We start from the raw sequence: 17,828 nt of genomic DNA on the forward strand, positions 1-17,828 counted from the left end.
TCAGTTTCTCAGAGCAGTTAACTTGTTTGGGTTTTGAAAGAGAAACAGTTTGAATAAACTGTTAGATGCTGAGGTTGAATGACTGAGGTTGGCAATTAAAATACAGAACTTACTGACCCAGATGAACCTCTCTGATTGTTGGAATTTCTGGCAGTGGTGAATGGCATGTGGGCAGGGCAGACTTTTTTTTAAACAAACCACTAGTTAACTGAAGAAAGTCTTTATGTCCTTTATACCTTCCTGCAGGAAGGAGGTAGCCATAATTCTTTTACTCCCTTTTCATCCATCTCCATTATGGAACTTCCAATGTGAAGCCTGAGATTAGTATCTCCTGGCCTCAACCTTCAACCTGCAAAAGATGGGGAGGAATCTGCCTTGGCGTTCCTGACATCAAGCAAGGAAATCTATCACAGTTAATTCTTGGTTGTAATATTAATGGTAATATTAGTGATTAACAGTATTGAATCCTGGTTCCTATTCTAGCATATATGGGCCCAAAATATTGAAGTTCTAAAATGCCATAGATTTAGTTAACATAAGTTGGTCCCTTTTTTTGGAAGAAGGAATACTTTATATCTTTGCTTCCATTTATTGATATATTGGTTATTAGTTTTCATTTCCAGAAAAAGTTGTTAGATGCTAATACTCTTTAGTAAAATGCCTAGCATAGTGCCCTACACATAGTAGATGGTCTATATTTTTAATGACTGAATATGTGTTTGAGTAACTAATTAGAAGGTTAAGAAAACCCACTTAATGTAGCTAACAAAAAATCTTATAGAAGCATATAACAATGTATTTCTAAAAATGATAAACCTTGTATAACTCATACTTTTACCGTATGTGTACTTTGAAAGAAAGTTTTGTGCTTTAAGTTTTAGCCTTGAACATTTATATTGTCATATAACCGACAGCTCATAGTTGGTTGGTTGTTGTCCTTCATTCTCGAAGAGGAACAAAATGACATCACCACGATAAAATTAAGTTTCAATATGTCTGATTGTGGCTGATCAGACCAACACAAGCTCAGAATGCTCTACCACAGATTGGGCACAGATAGTCCTTGTGAACATTTGGGGTGGTTACTCCAAATTTGCCTAGCTTATGTTTCCTTTGTACTGTGTCAGTTCTGCTTTGCTCACAGAGCACAGCACCTTTTCTGATATGGGCACACCATGCTGAGTGGTGCTGTGCCAGTGTATCGTATGTCCCACAATCAAATCCAGAGTGATGGCTCATAAATGAAAGGCTAACAAATAACCCATGTAGGGCCTTTGTTAATGATTTTAATATGTAAATATTGACGTAGAAGAGTCATCTTGTTTTCATCCAGTATAATGAAGGTAGGAAAAAATGATGAAATAGATTAACATTGAGACAGAATTGTCTTAAAGAGGAATATAGCTACCAAGATGCTATTATTAAGCAGTAAAGAATGAGCCTTGAATTACTAGTCCTTCAGGTTTTCTCTTTACATTTTACTCTTTAATCTGTTTTTTTCTGTTACATTGCTTATTTGGGGTTTTTTAATCTATATTTTTTCCACAAACATTAGATTATGTACTCCTTGAGGTCAGAGACCTTTTGTATCATCAGCACTTACTATGTGCCTGGCACATAGTAGGTGTTTGATAAATGTTTATTGACCGACTAACATAGCTTCATTTAAAAATTCAGAAATGCTTATACCTAGCTTTTGGTTAGGATAAAGTAGTAAACATTCCTCTTTTGAGTTCTCAATCTTCTCAAATCCAACCAGATGATGTAAGGAAGAAATGAATTTTCTTTAAGAAACAAAAATGTATTTCTTCTCCTGCCATTACAGACAGCAGCTCTGAGAGCAGTGGGCAACATAGTGACAGGCACTGATGAGCAGACACAGGTTGTTCTCAACTGTGACGTTCTTTCCCACTTCCCAAACCTCTTGTCTCACCCAAAAGAGAAGATAAATAAGGTATGTGGTAGAGTTTTCCTATTACGTTTCTCTCTTCTCTATCATTTTCAGTTAATAAAAGAATATTACAATTACCTCTGAGTTCATTTTGTTTCATTTAACTGTTCTGTGCATGTAACTAACATAATGTCAGAGCAGTAGTTTGATCAGGACAGTTTTGTTTAAGTAATATTGTTCTTTGTTGACATTAACATAGCTAGTTTGATGAAAAGTAGGGACCAGTACTCACCTAATTGTTCATTCATTCATTCATTTTCAATCAAGAGTCTGTCCTCTCTCTTTCTTTCCCTTCCCTTCCACCTCCCCCAGTTGGAAATGAAAGAAAAGCCAAACTTGATACAAACATTAATGGTTTAAATCAGGCAAATTTCAAATTCAAAACAGATTTCCATACTGACCATGTCTAAAAGGAAAAACCATACAGACATGTAAATCCATGCATATAGGTAGAAATATATCATTCTGTTCTCTGAGTGTTTGTTCTCTCCATTGGGGCTGAGTTTCATGTTAAGTCTTTAAAAGTTTGTTTTTACAATATTGTTATCATTGTCTAAATTATTCACCTGATTCTGCTTACTTTACTCTGCATTATTCATACAAGTCTTACCAGGTTGCTCTAAAACCACTCCCTTCATCATTTCTTACAGCATAATGGTATTTCACTATATTTTCATACTAACTCAGCCAGTCCCCAATTGATGCACACCCCCTAAGATTCCCATTTTTTGTCACTTCAAAGGAATAAATAGTTTTGCACATCTTCAGAGTTTATTTTACTAAGAATTAATCCTTCCCTCAACCTACCCCCCTATGATTTTACTTAGTCCTCATTTCCTCCTGTTTTTATACCCAGTAGTTTATGTATTCTTCCCTCCTTTAATCAGTTCAGATAAGCATTCAGGTGTCAACCATTCTCTCCTTACCCCCACTGTTTCTTCCTTTTTTCTTTTTATAGACTTCTACTTATGTCCCCTAATTATGTGAGATTTCACCTAACTTTCCTCTCCCCCTCACCTCATTACATTTTTCTTCCCCTACCTTTCCATTCTTCTTTTAAGATAATCAAGATATGACAGAACCACTCCCATGTCTCCTGTCTGATTAGACTAGACTCCCTGTGACCCCTGATGATGATAAGGTTCCAAGGGGAAACACATATCCTCTCCCTGTATTAGAATATAAGCAATTTATCCTTGTTCATTCCTTTATCATTTTTCATTTGTTTTTTACCTTCTTATGTTTCTCTTAAACTCTTATGTCTGAACTTTAAAGTTTCTGTATAATTCTGGTCATTTTTTCAGGAATATTGAATGTTTGCCTTCATTAAAGGCATTTTTACTGGGCAAGTCATTCTTGGCTGTTTGCCAACTGACAAACCTAGAAGTAGGAACCAGTACTGAGCCTGGAGTCAAGAAGACCTAGGTTCAAATCCGGTTTCAGACACCTGATAGCTCAATAGTCAGTTCCCTCAACTGGGGATGAGATTAACAATAGCACCTACCATCCAGACTAGATCAGATGAGATATTTGTAAAGTATTTAACCCAGTACCTTTCACACTATAGGAATTTAATAAAGGCTCTTTTCCTTTCTTTCACGCTTTCTGTTCTTTTATAGTGGTAGGTGCTAAATCATGTATGATCCCGACTATGGTTCTTTGTTAACTTGAATTTTTTCTTTCAAGATTTCTTGAAATGTGATGTCTAGATACTTTTTTTGTTCATGGCTTTTAGGTAGTCCAGTGAATCTGAACTTTTTTTCTCCTCAATCTTTTGACTTTGTTTTAGTATTTCCTGTTGACTTCTGATATCTTCTATTTGATCCACTTTAATTTTCAGGGAGTTTTGTTACTTGGGCAAAGTTTTGTACCTGTTGTTCCAAGCTATTTATTCCCTTTCCAGTTCTTCTGTAATTTGTAGTTCTTTTCCAACTTTTTCTTTTAGCTTTCTCATTTATTTGTAAAAAGCATTTTGAACTTTTTAAAACCCTTGCCTCAGATCTTCAAGGAATTGTAGTTGAATTTGTTCTCAAGCCTGTTTTTTCTTTGAGGTTTTGCTTGTAGATATTTAGGAATCATTCTCTTCTGTGTTTGTGTCGTGAGTGTCCCTGTCACCATGATAAGCATTTTGTGGTGGAATCTTTTTTTGTTTGCTTGTCCTCCCAACCTACTTTTTGATTTCAGACTGGTTTTGTCTTGATATCAAAGTCCCAAGTCTCTAGGTCCTTTCTTAGCCCCACATTTGTTCTCATTTATAACATGCCTATGACTACCAAGTTCGTATACTTCATTGAATTTTTTTTTGTCTTTCAGTCTAGATGAAAACAGTAAAATGATCAGATTTTACCCATGTCTGAGGAGACAGCCCCCTTTTAGTATATCTATGTTCTGGTTCTTCCCTAGCAGCCACTTGATGTGAACCCTCTGTTCAGTGCTGACCGAAAGTCTCTACTTACCTTGGACAAGACTCTGTTAATTCTTAGTGTTGTCTGAGGGTCCTGGACTCATCTGGTTCTGTTGGTCAGCTTGATCTCTCATATATATTGCAGGCACACTACTCTTACAAGAAGGTAGACATGGAGGTTGTTACCCAGCATCCTAAGAAGGTGCCTTTCTTAGATTGAATACTGAATGCTCTTAGGCCCCAGACATTAACCACATGAATATTTTTAGTGGTAAAAAATTAACTGACTGTTACTTTATAAAGCTATTTTTAACTAAATATAATGTCTGGAACAAATTCAAGTATAATGCCACCATGAATGCTGTATTTAGATTTAATTTCAGTTGGTTTAGTTTCAGGTTTGCTTTGGTTTTTTGTTTTGTTTTTTTCCTTGTCTCTTCCTGACTTTAGAAATGTGACAATGCTAGTTTGTTAATAAGACCCTAATACTATTAGTGAAAGATTTTGTGTAAATTGTACGCTTTGTTTAGTCAGTACTTGTAATATGATTTTGTGGATTTATCTTTAATGTCTTTTATTTAAATTCAACATATGTAAAAAATTATTTTTATTTTGTCTAATTATAGGAAGCAGTTTGGTTCCTTTCCAATATAACAGCAGGAAACCAGCAACAAGTACAAGCTGTAATAGATGCTGGATTAATCCCTATGATCATACACCAGCTGGCTAAGGTCAGTAATATTATGAGTTAGACTAATTTAAAGTATCTGACACAGGCTTTTGGGGAGGCAAGTGTAGATAATGTAAAAACAAAGGATATTGATAAAAAATTTTAAATAAAATTTCTGATGCAACATAACTAAAGCTTCTTAGTAAACAGTACATTTTAAATTTGTTTTTTAATTCTCAGGGGGACTTTGGAACACAAAAAGAAGCTGCTTGGGCAATCAGCAACTTGACGATAAGTGGGCGAAAAGATCAGGTACTAAGTGACTGCATGAAATAGTTATCAGATTATTTTAAGTTGCTCATTAATTTAAGCAAATACACCTTCTATATTGTTTAAGAAATTATTTTTTTTATTTAGTAGATAATTCCTGGAGATCATTGGGGAAAAAAGATTCTATGTATATTTAAAAAGTAATAAATTTCTCCTTTTTTTTTTAGGTTGAATACCTTGTACAGAAGAATGTAATACCACCATTCTGTAATTTGCTGTCAGTGAAAGACTCTCAGGTGGTTCAGGTGGTTCTCGATGGTCTGAAAAACATTCTGATAATGGCTGGTGATGAAGCTAGCGCAATAGCTGAAATAATAGAAGAATGTGGAGGTGAGACTTGGTATAATGTAAAGTCAGCTAAATTTCAGTGCTGTTTTCTAAACTGATAGAGAAAAGTTAATGCTGTTCACTTACCTGGAGTCTATATTTTTCTCTGAAATAAGTTTTTTAATAGTTCTTTTTCTTTACCATAATTCAGGTATAAGGAAATCGTCAAGCTTTATTTTAATGAGTGATATTTTCAGAGAAAATTAATACCGTACAATTTTAGAGTTAAAAAGGACCCCAAATTCTATTTCAGTCAGTTTCAGTGTTGAATACCTGCTGTTGCTAAAAGGAATACTTTCTCACACCGATATTCCTGCTCTGACTTCCCTTTTTTCTCTCTCAGACCACTAGTTATTCCAGCTTTTTTATGGCCACTGCTCTTGAATCTCTTGCCCTCTTACCCTGGTGCTGCTCTTCTCATGCTGAGTCCTGGATTACTTCTACTCCCAAGCAGCTGAAGCCCCTGGAGGAAGTCTCAGCTATGCTAATGGAGTGTATCATAAATTCATATTAGCCAGCCTCATTTGGGTCTTCACTGCAGCATGGAGTTAGTCCTTTTACTCCTCACTAATTGATTCTCTAACTGACTTCTTGCAGAAACTGTTCAATACCTTCTCTCATCTTAAGCCTCCCATACTTCTCTGTCCTCCACTTCTTAGCTGAAATCCATGTCTTTATCAAGAAAAACCTTAGCTAGACTCTACTGTCCCCTCAAACTATTTTCCTATATCAGTCCTCTCATTTTCAGCTGAACTCTTTGAAAAAGAAATCTACATACATTGTTTCCAGTGCCTCTCTTCTCACACACTACCTACTCCTCAGGCCTTTGTAAAACTGGCCTCTGGCCTGGCTTCAACTGCAGTTTCTCTCTCCAGAGTTAACTAGTGATATTTCAATTGCCGAATTTAATCTTAGTCCTAATCCCTTTAGGTTTTGTCTCCTGTATTTGACACTTTCACTCTACTGGTTCTCCTTCCTTTCTGACTACTTGATTTTAGTCTCTTTTTCTGGCTCATTCGTATACGTAAACTGAGTTTCCCCCAAGGTTATGTCCTAAGCCATCTTCTTTTCTCCTTCTATGCAATCTGTCTTATAACCTGTTAGCTCTCATGAACATAATATCTCCTTTAGTCTTGCATCACTATGCCTGTTAAACATTTCAGACTTGATTTCTGGAAGATATTAGATTCTAAAACTGAACATATAATCTTTCCTCAAAACTCTCCTTCTACAAAAGTACAGCCGTCCATTTAGAACCTTGGTATTATCCTGTATGCTTCGCCCCTCTTGCCCTACATACCAACCAGTTGCCAAATTTTTTTCATTTCTATCTTCACAATTCTCCCATCTGACCTTTTTAATAATATAACTACCGCAGTAGTTCAGATTCATCTCTTGACTGGATAAATACAACAGCTCCTAATTGGTCTCCCTACTTCCTTTCTGCACCATTCCAGGTGCAGATCCTATCCACACACTGATGCTAAAGTCACCTTTCTTAAATTCAGAGCCAATTTGTGACTCCTTTACTCAGTCTCCAATGACTTCCTTTTGCCTTTAGGATAAAATATAAGCTGTTAAGCTTTTAAAACCCTGCATAACATGGCTCCCCAACCTGTCTTTTCAATCCTCATTAGACATTACTCTTCCTCCTGCATTCTGCAGTCCAGCCAAAGTGAACTTCTCTCACCTATAACACTTCACCTCCCCTTTTTTGCATTAAATAAACCACCTGCTTGAAATGCACTTCCTCCTTACTTCTGCCTCATAGAGTTCCTCTCTTCCTTTAAGATGGCAAATCAGGCAGGATCTTTTATAGGAAGCATTTCCTGCTACACTCAACTTGTAGTGCCTTCCTTCCCAAACTACCTTGTATTCAGTTTCAGTCTTTCTCTTTCCATCTCTCTGTCTTCTTCTGTCCCTCCCTCTCTCCTCATTCTGTTTCACTCTCTATGTCTCTCTCTTGGCCTCTGTCTCTTCTTTCTTCCCTTTCTTTTCCTTTCCCCCTCATCTCTCTCTGTTGGTTTCTCCCTCCCTCCCATCCTCTTTCTCCCTGTTGCCTTCTCCTTTCAAAATACCTTGCTTAATTGTCCAACCTCAGTGCAGTAGAGGTTGTTTTATTCTTTGGACTTTTATTCCTAGCACCCAACACAGTGCCAAGCAGCTCATAGTAAGTATTTAATCAATACTTTTGGATCATTTGCTTGATTTTTTTTTTTTTATGAAAATAAACACTTGAGGAACACAGAATGAAGCAGACCATTTTCTCTTGTCTTATGTTTTGGTTTGGTTTCTCCCATTCATTTTAATTCTTCTGTGACTAATGTGAAAATGTGTTTAATAAGAATGTTTGTATAGAACCCATATAAGATTGTATGCCGTCTTGGGGAAAGAGAGGAAAGGGAGGGGGAGAATATTTAAGGCTTATGGAAAGTGATTGTTGAAAACTGAAAACAAATAGATGAATTTAAAAAGAAAATAAACATTTGAGAAACTAACATTCTTCTCTTCACAAGGGCATTGAATTTAACTCTTGTATAAAATTATTCAGTGCTTCCAGAGTGCAGACTCCATGCTAGGTGTTATTTAGAAATTGCGTTTTCTTTGTAATACAGCTTACAGACGGGTAGAGCAATAAGGTACATTCACATGTAACTGTACTATACATTAGTGCATGAGGCCCATGGAGATGATTCGAAGTTACATGCTTCTGGTGAAGTATAAGTAAGCAGTACAAGTACTATCCTTTTTTTAGATAAGAAACATGAAGCTAAAGGTTATCAGAATTGTTTGAGGTCACGCACAGCTAATCATTATCAGTTATATTTCAAATTTAGGTCTGTAGCAAACCAAAGAGATTTCCAAATATAACATGTGTTGCTTCCGGGAAATCAGTGAAGGCTTTTTTGAAGGAAATGACAGTTGAATTGAACTTTTTGAAAGTTAGGTAGGAATTGAGCAGGGGGAGGGAGGCATGGCAGGATGCCACAAGCAAAGGCACAAGGGGAGGAAAAAGAATGGTCTGTTATGAAGGTGAAGGATTTTCTCATTTGACTAGAATGTAAAGTAAATAGCAAGAAGTATGAAACAAAGGTGGGGAGGGAGAATATCAAGTTTTAATGGCCTTAAATGTAAGCAGAAGAGTGATATGTGAGAGTGATCTGGGCATATGCACAAATGACAATCACAAGTCAGGAAGGATTCAGCACTTAGAAGAGTGTCTTCCTGTGGACTCCAGGATTAAATACAAAATCTTTTTTGGCATCCAAAGCCCTTTGGGACCTAGCTGCCTCCTACCTTTCCAATTGTCTTACACCTTACTCTTTACCACAGACTTTCCAAACCAGTGTCACTGGCTTCCCGGGCTGTTAATAGTGTAACATAGTTCATCTCTTGGCTCCAGGCATTTTTTCTGACTATATCCTATACCTGAAACTCTCTCCTTCCTCATATTTTGGCTTCCCTTAAGTCCTAACTAAAATCCTGTCTTATACAGGAATCCTTTTCTAACCCCTCTTAATTCTCATACCTTTTCTTATATACTTTTCTTATGTACTTTCTATTTATCCCAAAAATAGTTTGCTTTGTATATACTTGTCTTCCCCATTCGTTGCTTGAGGACAGGGACTATCTTTTCCCTCTTTTTGTATCCACAGTGCCTGGCACATAGTATACATTTAATAAAATGTTTGTTAACTGACTGATTGGTAGAATTCAAGGAGGGAAATTCAAGGTGATAAAAATCTAAAAATTGAAGTAGGTGACATGTAAGACCAAGACCAGAAAGATGAGAAGAAAAATAGCAGTGTAAGAGGATGGACAAGAATAATATCTTAGGTGGGGTTATGAGATGCTATCTGCCATGCCGAGGCAGAAAGGAATATTTAGCTCTCTGGTATGTGAAAAGGACTACCAGAAACAAGGATTGCAAGGCAGGTTCCAGCCTAATTATCACCTTAAGGAAGGTCTGAAATGCCAGGCTAAAGTTTATACTTTATCTTATTGACAACTCTTTGGCCACTGAAGCCTTTTGATGAGGGGAATCCTATATGTATTGGGAAGATTGTTTTGCATTGGTGTGGAAAATGTATTGGAAAGGAAGGAGCAGTTAGAAAATAAGCAAGAGACTACAGATCTGAACTAGGGTAATAATAGTGGAAAGGAGGGCGGATTTTTCCAGAGGCAGTATCATTTTAATGTGACAACCAGCTGGATCTTGGGGCTGATTCTCCAAGCGTAGCACCGTGTCTGGTACATAACAGGTACGTCATAAATGTTTGTTATATGAGTTCGATGGCGAGGGGAAAGGGTCAAGGATGACTGGGCTTTTAAGCAGAATGGATGAAAGGAAGATGGGAGAATTAGGAAGAGTATAAACAGGCTTTGGAGAGGAAGCTTTGTTTGAAATGGGACAGCATTTGGTGTATCCTTGTAAGACCTACAAAACCTTTCAGCTTCTGCATCCTATGAAATTTCAATTTTATCTCACCTATTTTTATTAAATCATCCCTTCTCTCTTCTGTGTTACAAATTCCTACCCTTTATCTCACTTATTAACATTCACTGTAGTAGATACATTGTTTCCTCCTAAACAGATATTTCCAGCATAATCCATCCAATAGGACAACTGAAGGGAAGACTAAGTTTATTGAATTTGATATCTATTCAGTGACATTCCTTAGCCTCAGCCTATTCATTTTTTTAAAGGCCCTGGAGGTGCCATGTAGTGCAATGGAAAAATTCTGTGTCTTGAGTTAGAGGACCTCCAGATTCTGGCACTACCCCTTATTATGCATACGACCTTTGGAAGGTCCTTTAAACAATGTGGGCCCTTCATTTCTTCATCTGCAAAATGAGAAATGGGCTCGATGACTTTTGAAATCCTTTCCAAGTCTAAATTTTTGATCCTGTGAAATTCATAGAGCTCTTAGAGAAACTGGCCTTTGCCATGATGGAAATTAGAAATCCTCTTTATACTTGCTTTAATCTTTTTATTCCATTTTTAAAAGTTTTTTTTATTTTCTTTTGTTTTTTACACTTAGTCATTTCTCCCTAACCATCTTCCCATCATCACATTCTTTCTCATAGCAAAAGCAAAACATTTAAGCAAGGCACCTGACTGAGCAATTGAATCTAATCGTAGACACTGCTCTGTACATCTTTAGTCCCTGTCTCTTTATTGAGAGAGGAGGGAGGAGGGAGGTGGTTTCTTCAGGACCAAGATTATTCACATTACAGTTCATCACAGTTCAGCTGCTTTTTTTTTAAATTATTATAGTCATTACACATATTCCCTTGATTCTTTCTTAACTCTTCCCATTTCTCTGAATTCCTCATTATCTTTTTTTGACAGAATAATATTTCATTATGTTCACATACAATTTGTTTAACCATTCCTTACTCTATATACAGTGTGTGTGTGTGTGTCTGATAAAACCTTTCTGTTTTTTTTAATCATCATTACCAATTCGATAGGTATAAAGTAAAACCTCAGAGATATTTTAATTGAGATTTCTCTTATTTGAGATTTGAAGCAATCTTTCATGTACTTATTATGATTTTACTTTAATAGGTTTGGAGAAAATTGAAGCATTACAGCAACATGAAAATGAGGACATTTATAAATTAGCATTTGAGATCATAGATCAGTATTTCTCTGGTGATGATGTAAGTACAACAATGATGTGTGTAAATGTAGATTGGAGCTTACCTTGTGAATTTCCTAGAACTTCCAGTGTATTTATTTACAATTTCTTTCCTATAATAACAAAACAAAGATGTTTTTCTAAATCTGAATCAAAATATTTTTCCATTAGGCATAGTCAGCATTGTTTTTCCCTACCTAAAACCATCTTCTTGTACTTCATTATAAAAAGTTGTTTGTAATGATACTTCTTATTCCTTTGGAATCAGTTAATTAGAAATAAATGGCAGAGTACCATTTATCAATTATGATAGAAAAATTAAATTCATTTCTAGAGCTTAAAAAGAGTCAATTTTAAATACCTTAATTCTCCTAACAAATACACAGTTTGAACATTTCAGCTAACGTAATTAAGTTATAGCAAATTGCTATTAATTTGGATACAGTATAATTTTCCAGGAAATTGTTTTCAGATTATCTGTATTTCTCCTAATGAAGTAATTACTGAGTCACTTAAACCATTTTTGTTCAATAAAATAAAAAAATAAAGCTTTTAAGCCAACTTCTCACATTGCATAAAAGTATTATTATATCTGTAAGGGCAGGTATCTAGTGTTAACCACATTTTAACATTAAATGGGTTTGTTTGTACTCTGTATAGATTGATGAAGATCCTAGCCTCATTCCTGAAGCAACACAAGGAGGTACTTACAATTTTGACCCAACGGCCAACCTTCAAACAAAAGAATTTAATTTTTAAGTTCCCTAGAGGGCAGCTTCTCTCCCCAATCAACCTGAAGCACCACCAAGATGGCTACCAAATGACAAAAACAAGCAACATCAGAAGGCTCCCAAACACATGCCTCCTCCTCGTTTTGATGCTTTTAAAGCAAGCCGTGTATCGGTCACTTTGCAGTTGCCAAAAGTCACTCTCACATGGACTATAAATGCATATGCATGATTTCCTAAACTGTTTTAGAGTTTTCAACAACCCCAACTCTCCTATTTTCTCCTTTTTTTTCCTGGTGCCGCGTGCTGACAGCTCAGCCTGCAGATTTGCTAGAGAGATTTCATAGCAGTGGCACGTCGGCTTTCCACAGAGCATGTCTTTGGAAATTGGTGCGCTGTGGACCAAGACACGTGGGTATGATGCGTGCGTACGTCTTGGAAGACCTTACAGGCCAGCTGGGCCTCCATCACTGTCCTCCACAAGCATACTTTCATATACTTTATGTGGAAGAATAGATTTTCAAATGCGAGCCAAATGATTTTCATTGGTGAAACTGAAAAAAAAAGTAACTTTAAAAAATGAAACAAAAGAGAAAACTTGGTTATTGATTAAACAATTAAGTTAAAAAACAAACTGTACTTCATCTATCAGTAATTGATGTGTTCATTACCTGCCTCAGAAGCCAGGGTTGGAGAAAGAGCTCTAGATTTGGACCGGTGACGCTTTTGCCATTATCCCTAACTGAGAACAGCAAGCCCTGTTTGGCCACTCACTTCAGCCTGTGTGTTCCTGCTGTTTTGAAGTAATCAAATGCTGTGCATGGTATTTTACCTGAGCTGCAACCTGTCCTGGACTTGGACTTCTGTTTAAGCTGAAAGCAAGATCCCTGACTGGGCAGGGAAAGAGAAGTCTGAAATGAAAGGCTCCTTGATCATAAGAGTCTTGCTTTCACCTTGCAGTTGTCAGTATGTTTTGTTTTAAATTAATAATTGAATCTGGTTGATTTATATTGGGTTTAAACTGTGGAGCTTTCATGTTTACTGTAATTTAGTCTTAAACTATTTTTTACTTAGTGACCAGTGCTTTTGATAATGTGGTTGGCAACAAACCAGCAACTGTTTAGAAGAAATGTCATAAAAAGCTTCATTTTTTGAGTATCAGAAAAGCTTAATTCTGAACCTACTCTAAAAAAACCATATTCCCTTGTTTAAAAAAGATACCGACAAGTATGCGTGAGGCTGTATAGAAAAAGCTGCCATTCTTCAGCATAAATCTGATTTGCAGTGATTTTTAAATAGTTCTGCATAATCTGGTGGTATTGTGTGAAGTCAATGCTTTTGGTAAAATTGTCTGACCCAGTTATTTACAAAAGGATATGGTATTGCTGGAGTGGGAATGAACAATTTGAAACTCTGTAAGCTATCACAAAAATGGATTTGTTGCCATTGTTTACCGGGTGTGATTTCCCAATGCATTGATGTGAAGGGATAGAAAAATCTAAACTAATTTAGTGATCCAATGTGGGGTGTATTTACTGTGATGAAGACAAGGACAGATGCCATCAGAGCTTTGTGAATCAGCTGGTTTTTTTTCACTGATGAACAACACATAGCAGGTGTGCATTCATTAAAAGTATATATCTGCCAAGGTGGAGCCACTTTAAAGAGTGAGTTTTGTCTTGTATCTTAAATGGATACAAGCGTATGTTTAAACTGCAAGATTTTTACTTGCTAGAGAATCTGTTTTAATATAGTGGTTTGGCCTCTGATTATTTATAGGTTTTATAAATTTTAGAATCAATTTCTCTTTAAGGTGGCTCAGACTTTTCAACTCTTGTGCACATAAAATTGAGTTGAAGTTCATTGTGCCTTTTTTTTCTTTCCCCAAAAGTTGAGTTTTAAAAAGCTTCATATGGTAACTGCATCCTGTTCACACAAAGTCTAAAATCTTAAAACTGTGTGGTGTTCACTAAAAGTAGGTATAACAAAGTCAAAGCAATTTAAGGTCACAAACTGGTGAAATTGAAAAGTCCAAATCCACCAGATATTTGAATTAAAATCCTTCTCCCCTTCCAACTTGATTTCTGATGACCCTGCCAACATTTACTGACAGTTACCCTGTTGATTTTGCACACATTGATATTACAGTGAGATTAAAATGAACATTTTTCCCACTACTGTGAAGATTCCAGTTTTTTCTTGCACTGAAAGTGCAGACAATATCCAAGCGAACATTATAGAGTCAGGTAAAGCAGATAGATCTGTGCAGTTATCTGATTCTCTTTATTGTGACCTTATCAGTTTTGGATTGAAATTGCACCATTTCATAGTTAAAGGAAACAGAATATATTGCTGCACTTTTAAGTTTTCAGAACAGTGTTTAAAACTTGCATTGTTTTTATTATTTTTTTTAAACTATCAGTTAAAATAGACTAAAGCATTCTTTCAAAAGAGGCATCTAAATGTGTTCCTAATTTTGTATATGGGCTTAGGTTTTGTAACCAATAAAAAGCTGCTATCAAATACTACAGAAACATGCACAACTTATTTTGAAATTGCTTAGGTTTCTCAAATAGTTTCATTTTTCTTTTTGTCTGACCAAATTGTAAAAGATAAAATTTTTTTAAATATCCAAAAGGCTATTTTCCATCCTCTTCCCCCGAAGAAAGGCTTTCAAAATGAGAGAATTTTAGAACACTATAAGCTAAGGCAGCAGGTAGTTTCAGGTACTGTTTGAGGATGGAGTTTCATATTTAGAACTATTGAATGATCATTCATTAGATAGTGCAGTAATGACTTTCATAAAATCACTAGCATCAAAATACAGAGCTCTTTTTTGTAGGTTATCTCAAGTCCTTAAATACATATCATTATTGAAAGTGGTAACTGCAGTAAGACTGAGCTATTTGGCAGCAGTAAATCCAGTAACATAAAAGAGTAAATTAGTTTGGACAATAAGAAGAAACCAGATTTGAGTTTGATTTGAAATTGCATCAAATATGAGGAAATTTTGGCTCCTAAATAATACTGCCACATCTAATATAGATGTATCTTCTGTTCCAATATGCAAATATTTGTTTTCTGCTTTAGTAACACAGAAAAATTTATAGATATTCTCTCAGTATTATTTATTGATTTACTATGTTAAGCTTTCAAAGGCTTATTAAATTGCACTAAGACTTTTGGGACACTTTGTACATGGGGAGGGAGGGGATAGAATTTTTTTTAAGGGGAAAAGTATTTTTAAAAACAATTTAATTTTATTGGTCACATACCCTTCCCTACAGGTTCTTCCCAAAAAAATTCTGATATAAACTTAACTCTGCCAAGAGTACCTCAACTGGAATTAAAAAAAAAAAAAAACCTTCTAACCTGATGATACAGGTACTACATATCAATCGCAGCCTTAGTCTTCAAATTAACACAACCAGATAAGAATTGAGTACTACCAAAACCCAAACTCTCTTCACTCTCAGGTCCTGAAGGAGCTGTCAACTGTGATCAGTGCCCAGCAGGTGGGTAGCCACAGCATCATGAAACAATATTGAAAAATACTTTGAAACATTTGGGACTAGTAGGGCAGTTTCATGGTGAAGTAGATAGACTGCCAGGCCTAAAGTCAGGAAGACTCATCTTCCCAAGTTCAAATCAGACCTCAGACATTTAACTCTGTGACCCTGAGCAGTCACTTCACCCTGTTTATCCCAGTTTCCTCATCTGTAAAATGAACTGGAGAAGATGGCAAACTCACTTCAGTATCTTTGCCAAGAAAACCCCAAATGGGGTCACAGAGTCAGATATGATTGAAACAACCAAACAACAACAAAAGTTGATGATTAAGACTTTTTCATACACATCCTTTAGTGTGGTTCATGATCAGTAGAAGTTGAATGTGCATATGGTACTTACAGACCTATACTATAGACTACTTCCACCTTGTTTCTTGCAAGGAAAGGACTGACTTTTTAAACTCCAGTGAAAGATCCAGTCTGAAAGCCTACTTGTGACTTTTGTCCTAGGACCAAACAGCAGCTGGCTCCGGAAATTTCTGCATTTGGCACATGTGCTTTAGGTGCTAAACTATGAAATAGATTTGTGTTTTTCATTGAAAAATTATAATCGGCAATCATTTTTAAACATGAGCCAGGTGTTGTTCTCAGCACTAGGGATTCAAAGGCAAAAACAGTGCCTGGCTTCAAAGGTATTACATTCTGATGCAGAAGACAGCATGTAAATAAATAAGTTCATGGTCCATACGGAGTAGAGGGAAAAACCTGCAGAAAGAGGAAATTAAAGGAAAGCATTCCAGGCACAGGAGATAGTCAAATACAAAGGCATTGAAATGGGAGATGGGAGTGTTGTGTTTGAGGAACATTAAGTAGGACAGGGTAGCTGGTTTATATAATGTGGAGAGGAGAGTGAACTATGAGAATACTAGGAGGTAGGAATGGGTTTAGTTATGACTTGATTGATGATCCTGGAGCAAATAGGATGCCACCAGAATTTGTTCAGTAGGGGAGAATTACATGGTCAGAATATGCTTTAGAAAAATCCCTTTGGATCTGTGGGGTGAGACTTGAGGCAGTGAGACAAATTAGACAACTCTTGCATTAGTCCGTGTGAGAAGTGATGACAGCCTGAACTGGAGTGGTGGCTGTGTGAATAAAGAGAAAGGGACATAGGAAAGATTCTGTCAAGATAGAAAAGAAAAAATCTGTCACTGGGGGTTGAGTGAGAAGTTGAGGATGGTGATGGGAGGATGGTGGTGCCTTTGATAGTAATAGGGTAGTTCATAGAAAGGGAGGGCTGGGGTGACGACTTATGTTTGGGATGTTTTGACTATGAGATGCCAGTAGAACATCCCATTCAGACTGTTCAGGAAGCAGGTGGTGACTCATTAGCAAGACTAGGCCTGGATGTATAGATCTAGGAATGATCTGCACAGAGATAATTGAAACCATGGCAGTTGAAATCAGTGAAGAGAGAAAGCATAGACAGGTCAAGACAGTCTTGGGGAACATAATAAAGATCCAGCAAAGAAGACAGAACAACAGCCAGACAGGAGTACCAAGAGAGCAGTGTCACAAAACCTGAGGCAGGAGAGGGGTGATCAGTAATAGCGTGTGCTACTGAGTGGTCAGAAAGGATGAGGATTCTGAAAAGGCCGTTAGGTTTCACAGTCAAGAAATCTTTGGTAACTTTGGAGAGGAGTTTCAGTTGAATGATAAGATCAAAGGCATGTTGCACAGGGTTGAGAAGAGAAAGCAGGTGGTTTAGTGGATTTGTATTCAGGAAGACTCACCTTCATATGTTCAGATCCATCCCCAGACACTTACTAGGTGTGTGCCCTGGGCATCTTTAACCCTATTTGCCTCGGTTCCTCATGTAAAATGAGTTGAAGGAAATGGCAAACCACTTCAGTATCCTTGCCAAGAAAACCCCAAAAGGAGAGAGTTGGACAGGATTGAACAACAACAAAACTTAGTCTAGATGACTTTTTCAAGGGATTCAGCCAAGATGAGGAGAAGAGATAATAAAGAATGACTTTAGGCAAAGATAACAGAATCAGTGAGGGTTTTTTGGGGGGGGAGTGGTAGTTTGTTTTTAACATTCCTGTGATAAGAGCCACTCCTACTGTTCACCAGCATTACAGTACTATTTAAAACTAGACTTTGATCTGTCCTTAACAGATTTGTTTTTTTTCCATGTCCCCTCAGTTCTCATATCTCAACCATATTGTAAACATGCAATTTTTTTTTAAAAAGATGACAAC

The 17,828-nt window shown here is 36.5% G+C and overlaps 1 protein-coding gene across 2 annotated transcripts in view; it reads left to right on the forward strand.

The window, feature by feature from the left end:
• The window catches only part of KPNA3 (karyopherin subunit alpha 3), a 113,554-nt gene extending 98,974 nt beyond the window's left edge, over positions 1 to 14,580 (forward strand). Inside the window, exons 12-17 of one of the 2 annotated variants that reach the window (XM_072610507.1) lie at positions 1,826 to 1,954; positions 4,982 to 5,086; positions 5,266 to 5,337; positions 5,523 to 5,685; positions 11,255 to 11,349; positions 11,988 to 14,580. In XM_072610507.1, the coding sequence (XP_072466608.1) occupies positions 1,826 to 1,954; positions 4,982 to 5,086; positions 5,266 to 5,337; positions 5,523 to 5,685; positions 11,255 to 11,349; positions 11,988 to 12,086 (663 nt within the window). In that variant the 3' untranslated portion in view covers positions 12,087 to 14,580. The remainder of the gene's footprint in view (positions 1 to 1,825; positions 1,955 to 4,981; positions 5,087 to 5,265; positions 5,338 to 5,522; positions 5,686 to 11,254; positions 11,350 to 11,987) is intronic. The other variant, XM_072610508.1, reaches the window with a different exon arrangement.
• The last annotated feature ends 3,248 nt before the right edge of the window (positions 14,581 to 17,828 follow it).

Source organism: Notamacropus eugenii, chromosome 5 (assembly GCF_028372415.1).
Source record: "Notamacropus eugenii isolate mMacEug1 chromosome 5, mMacEug1.pri_v2, whole genome shotgun sequence".
NCBI classification, from domain to species: Eukaryota; Metazoa; Chordata; class Mammalia; order Diprotodontia; family Macropodidae; genus Notamacropus; species Notamacropus eugenii.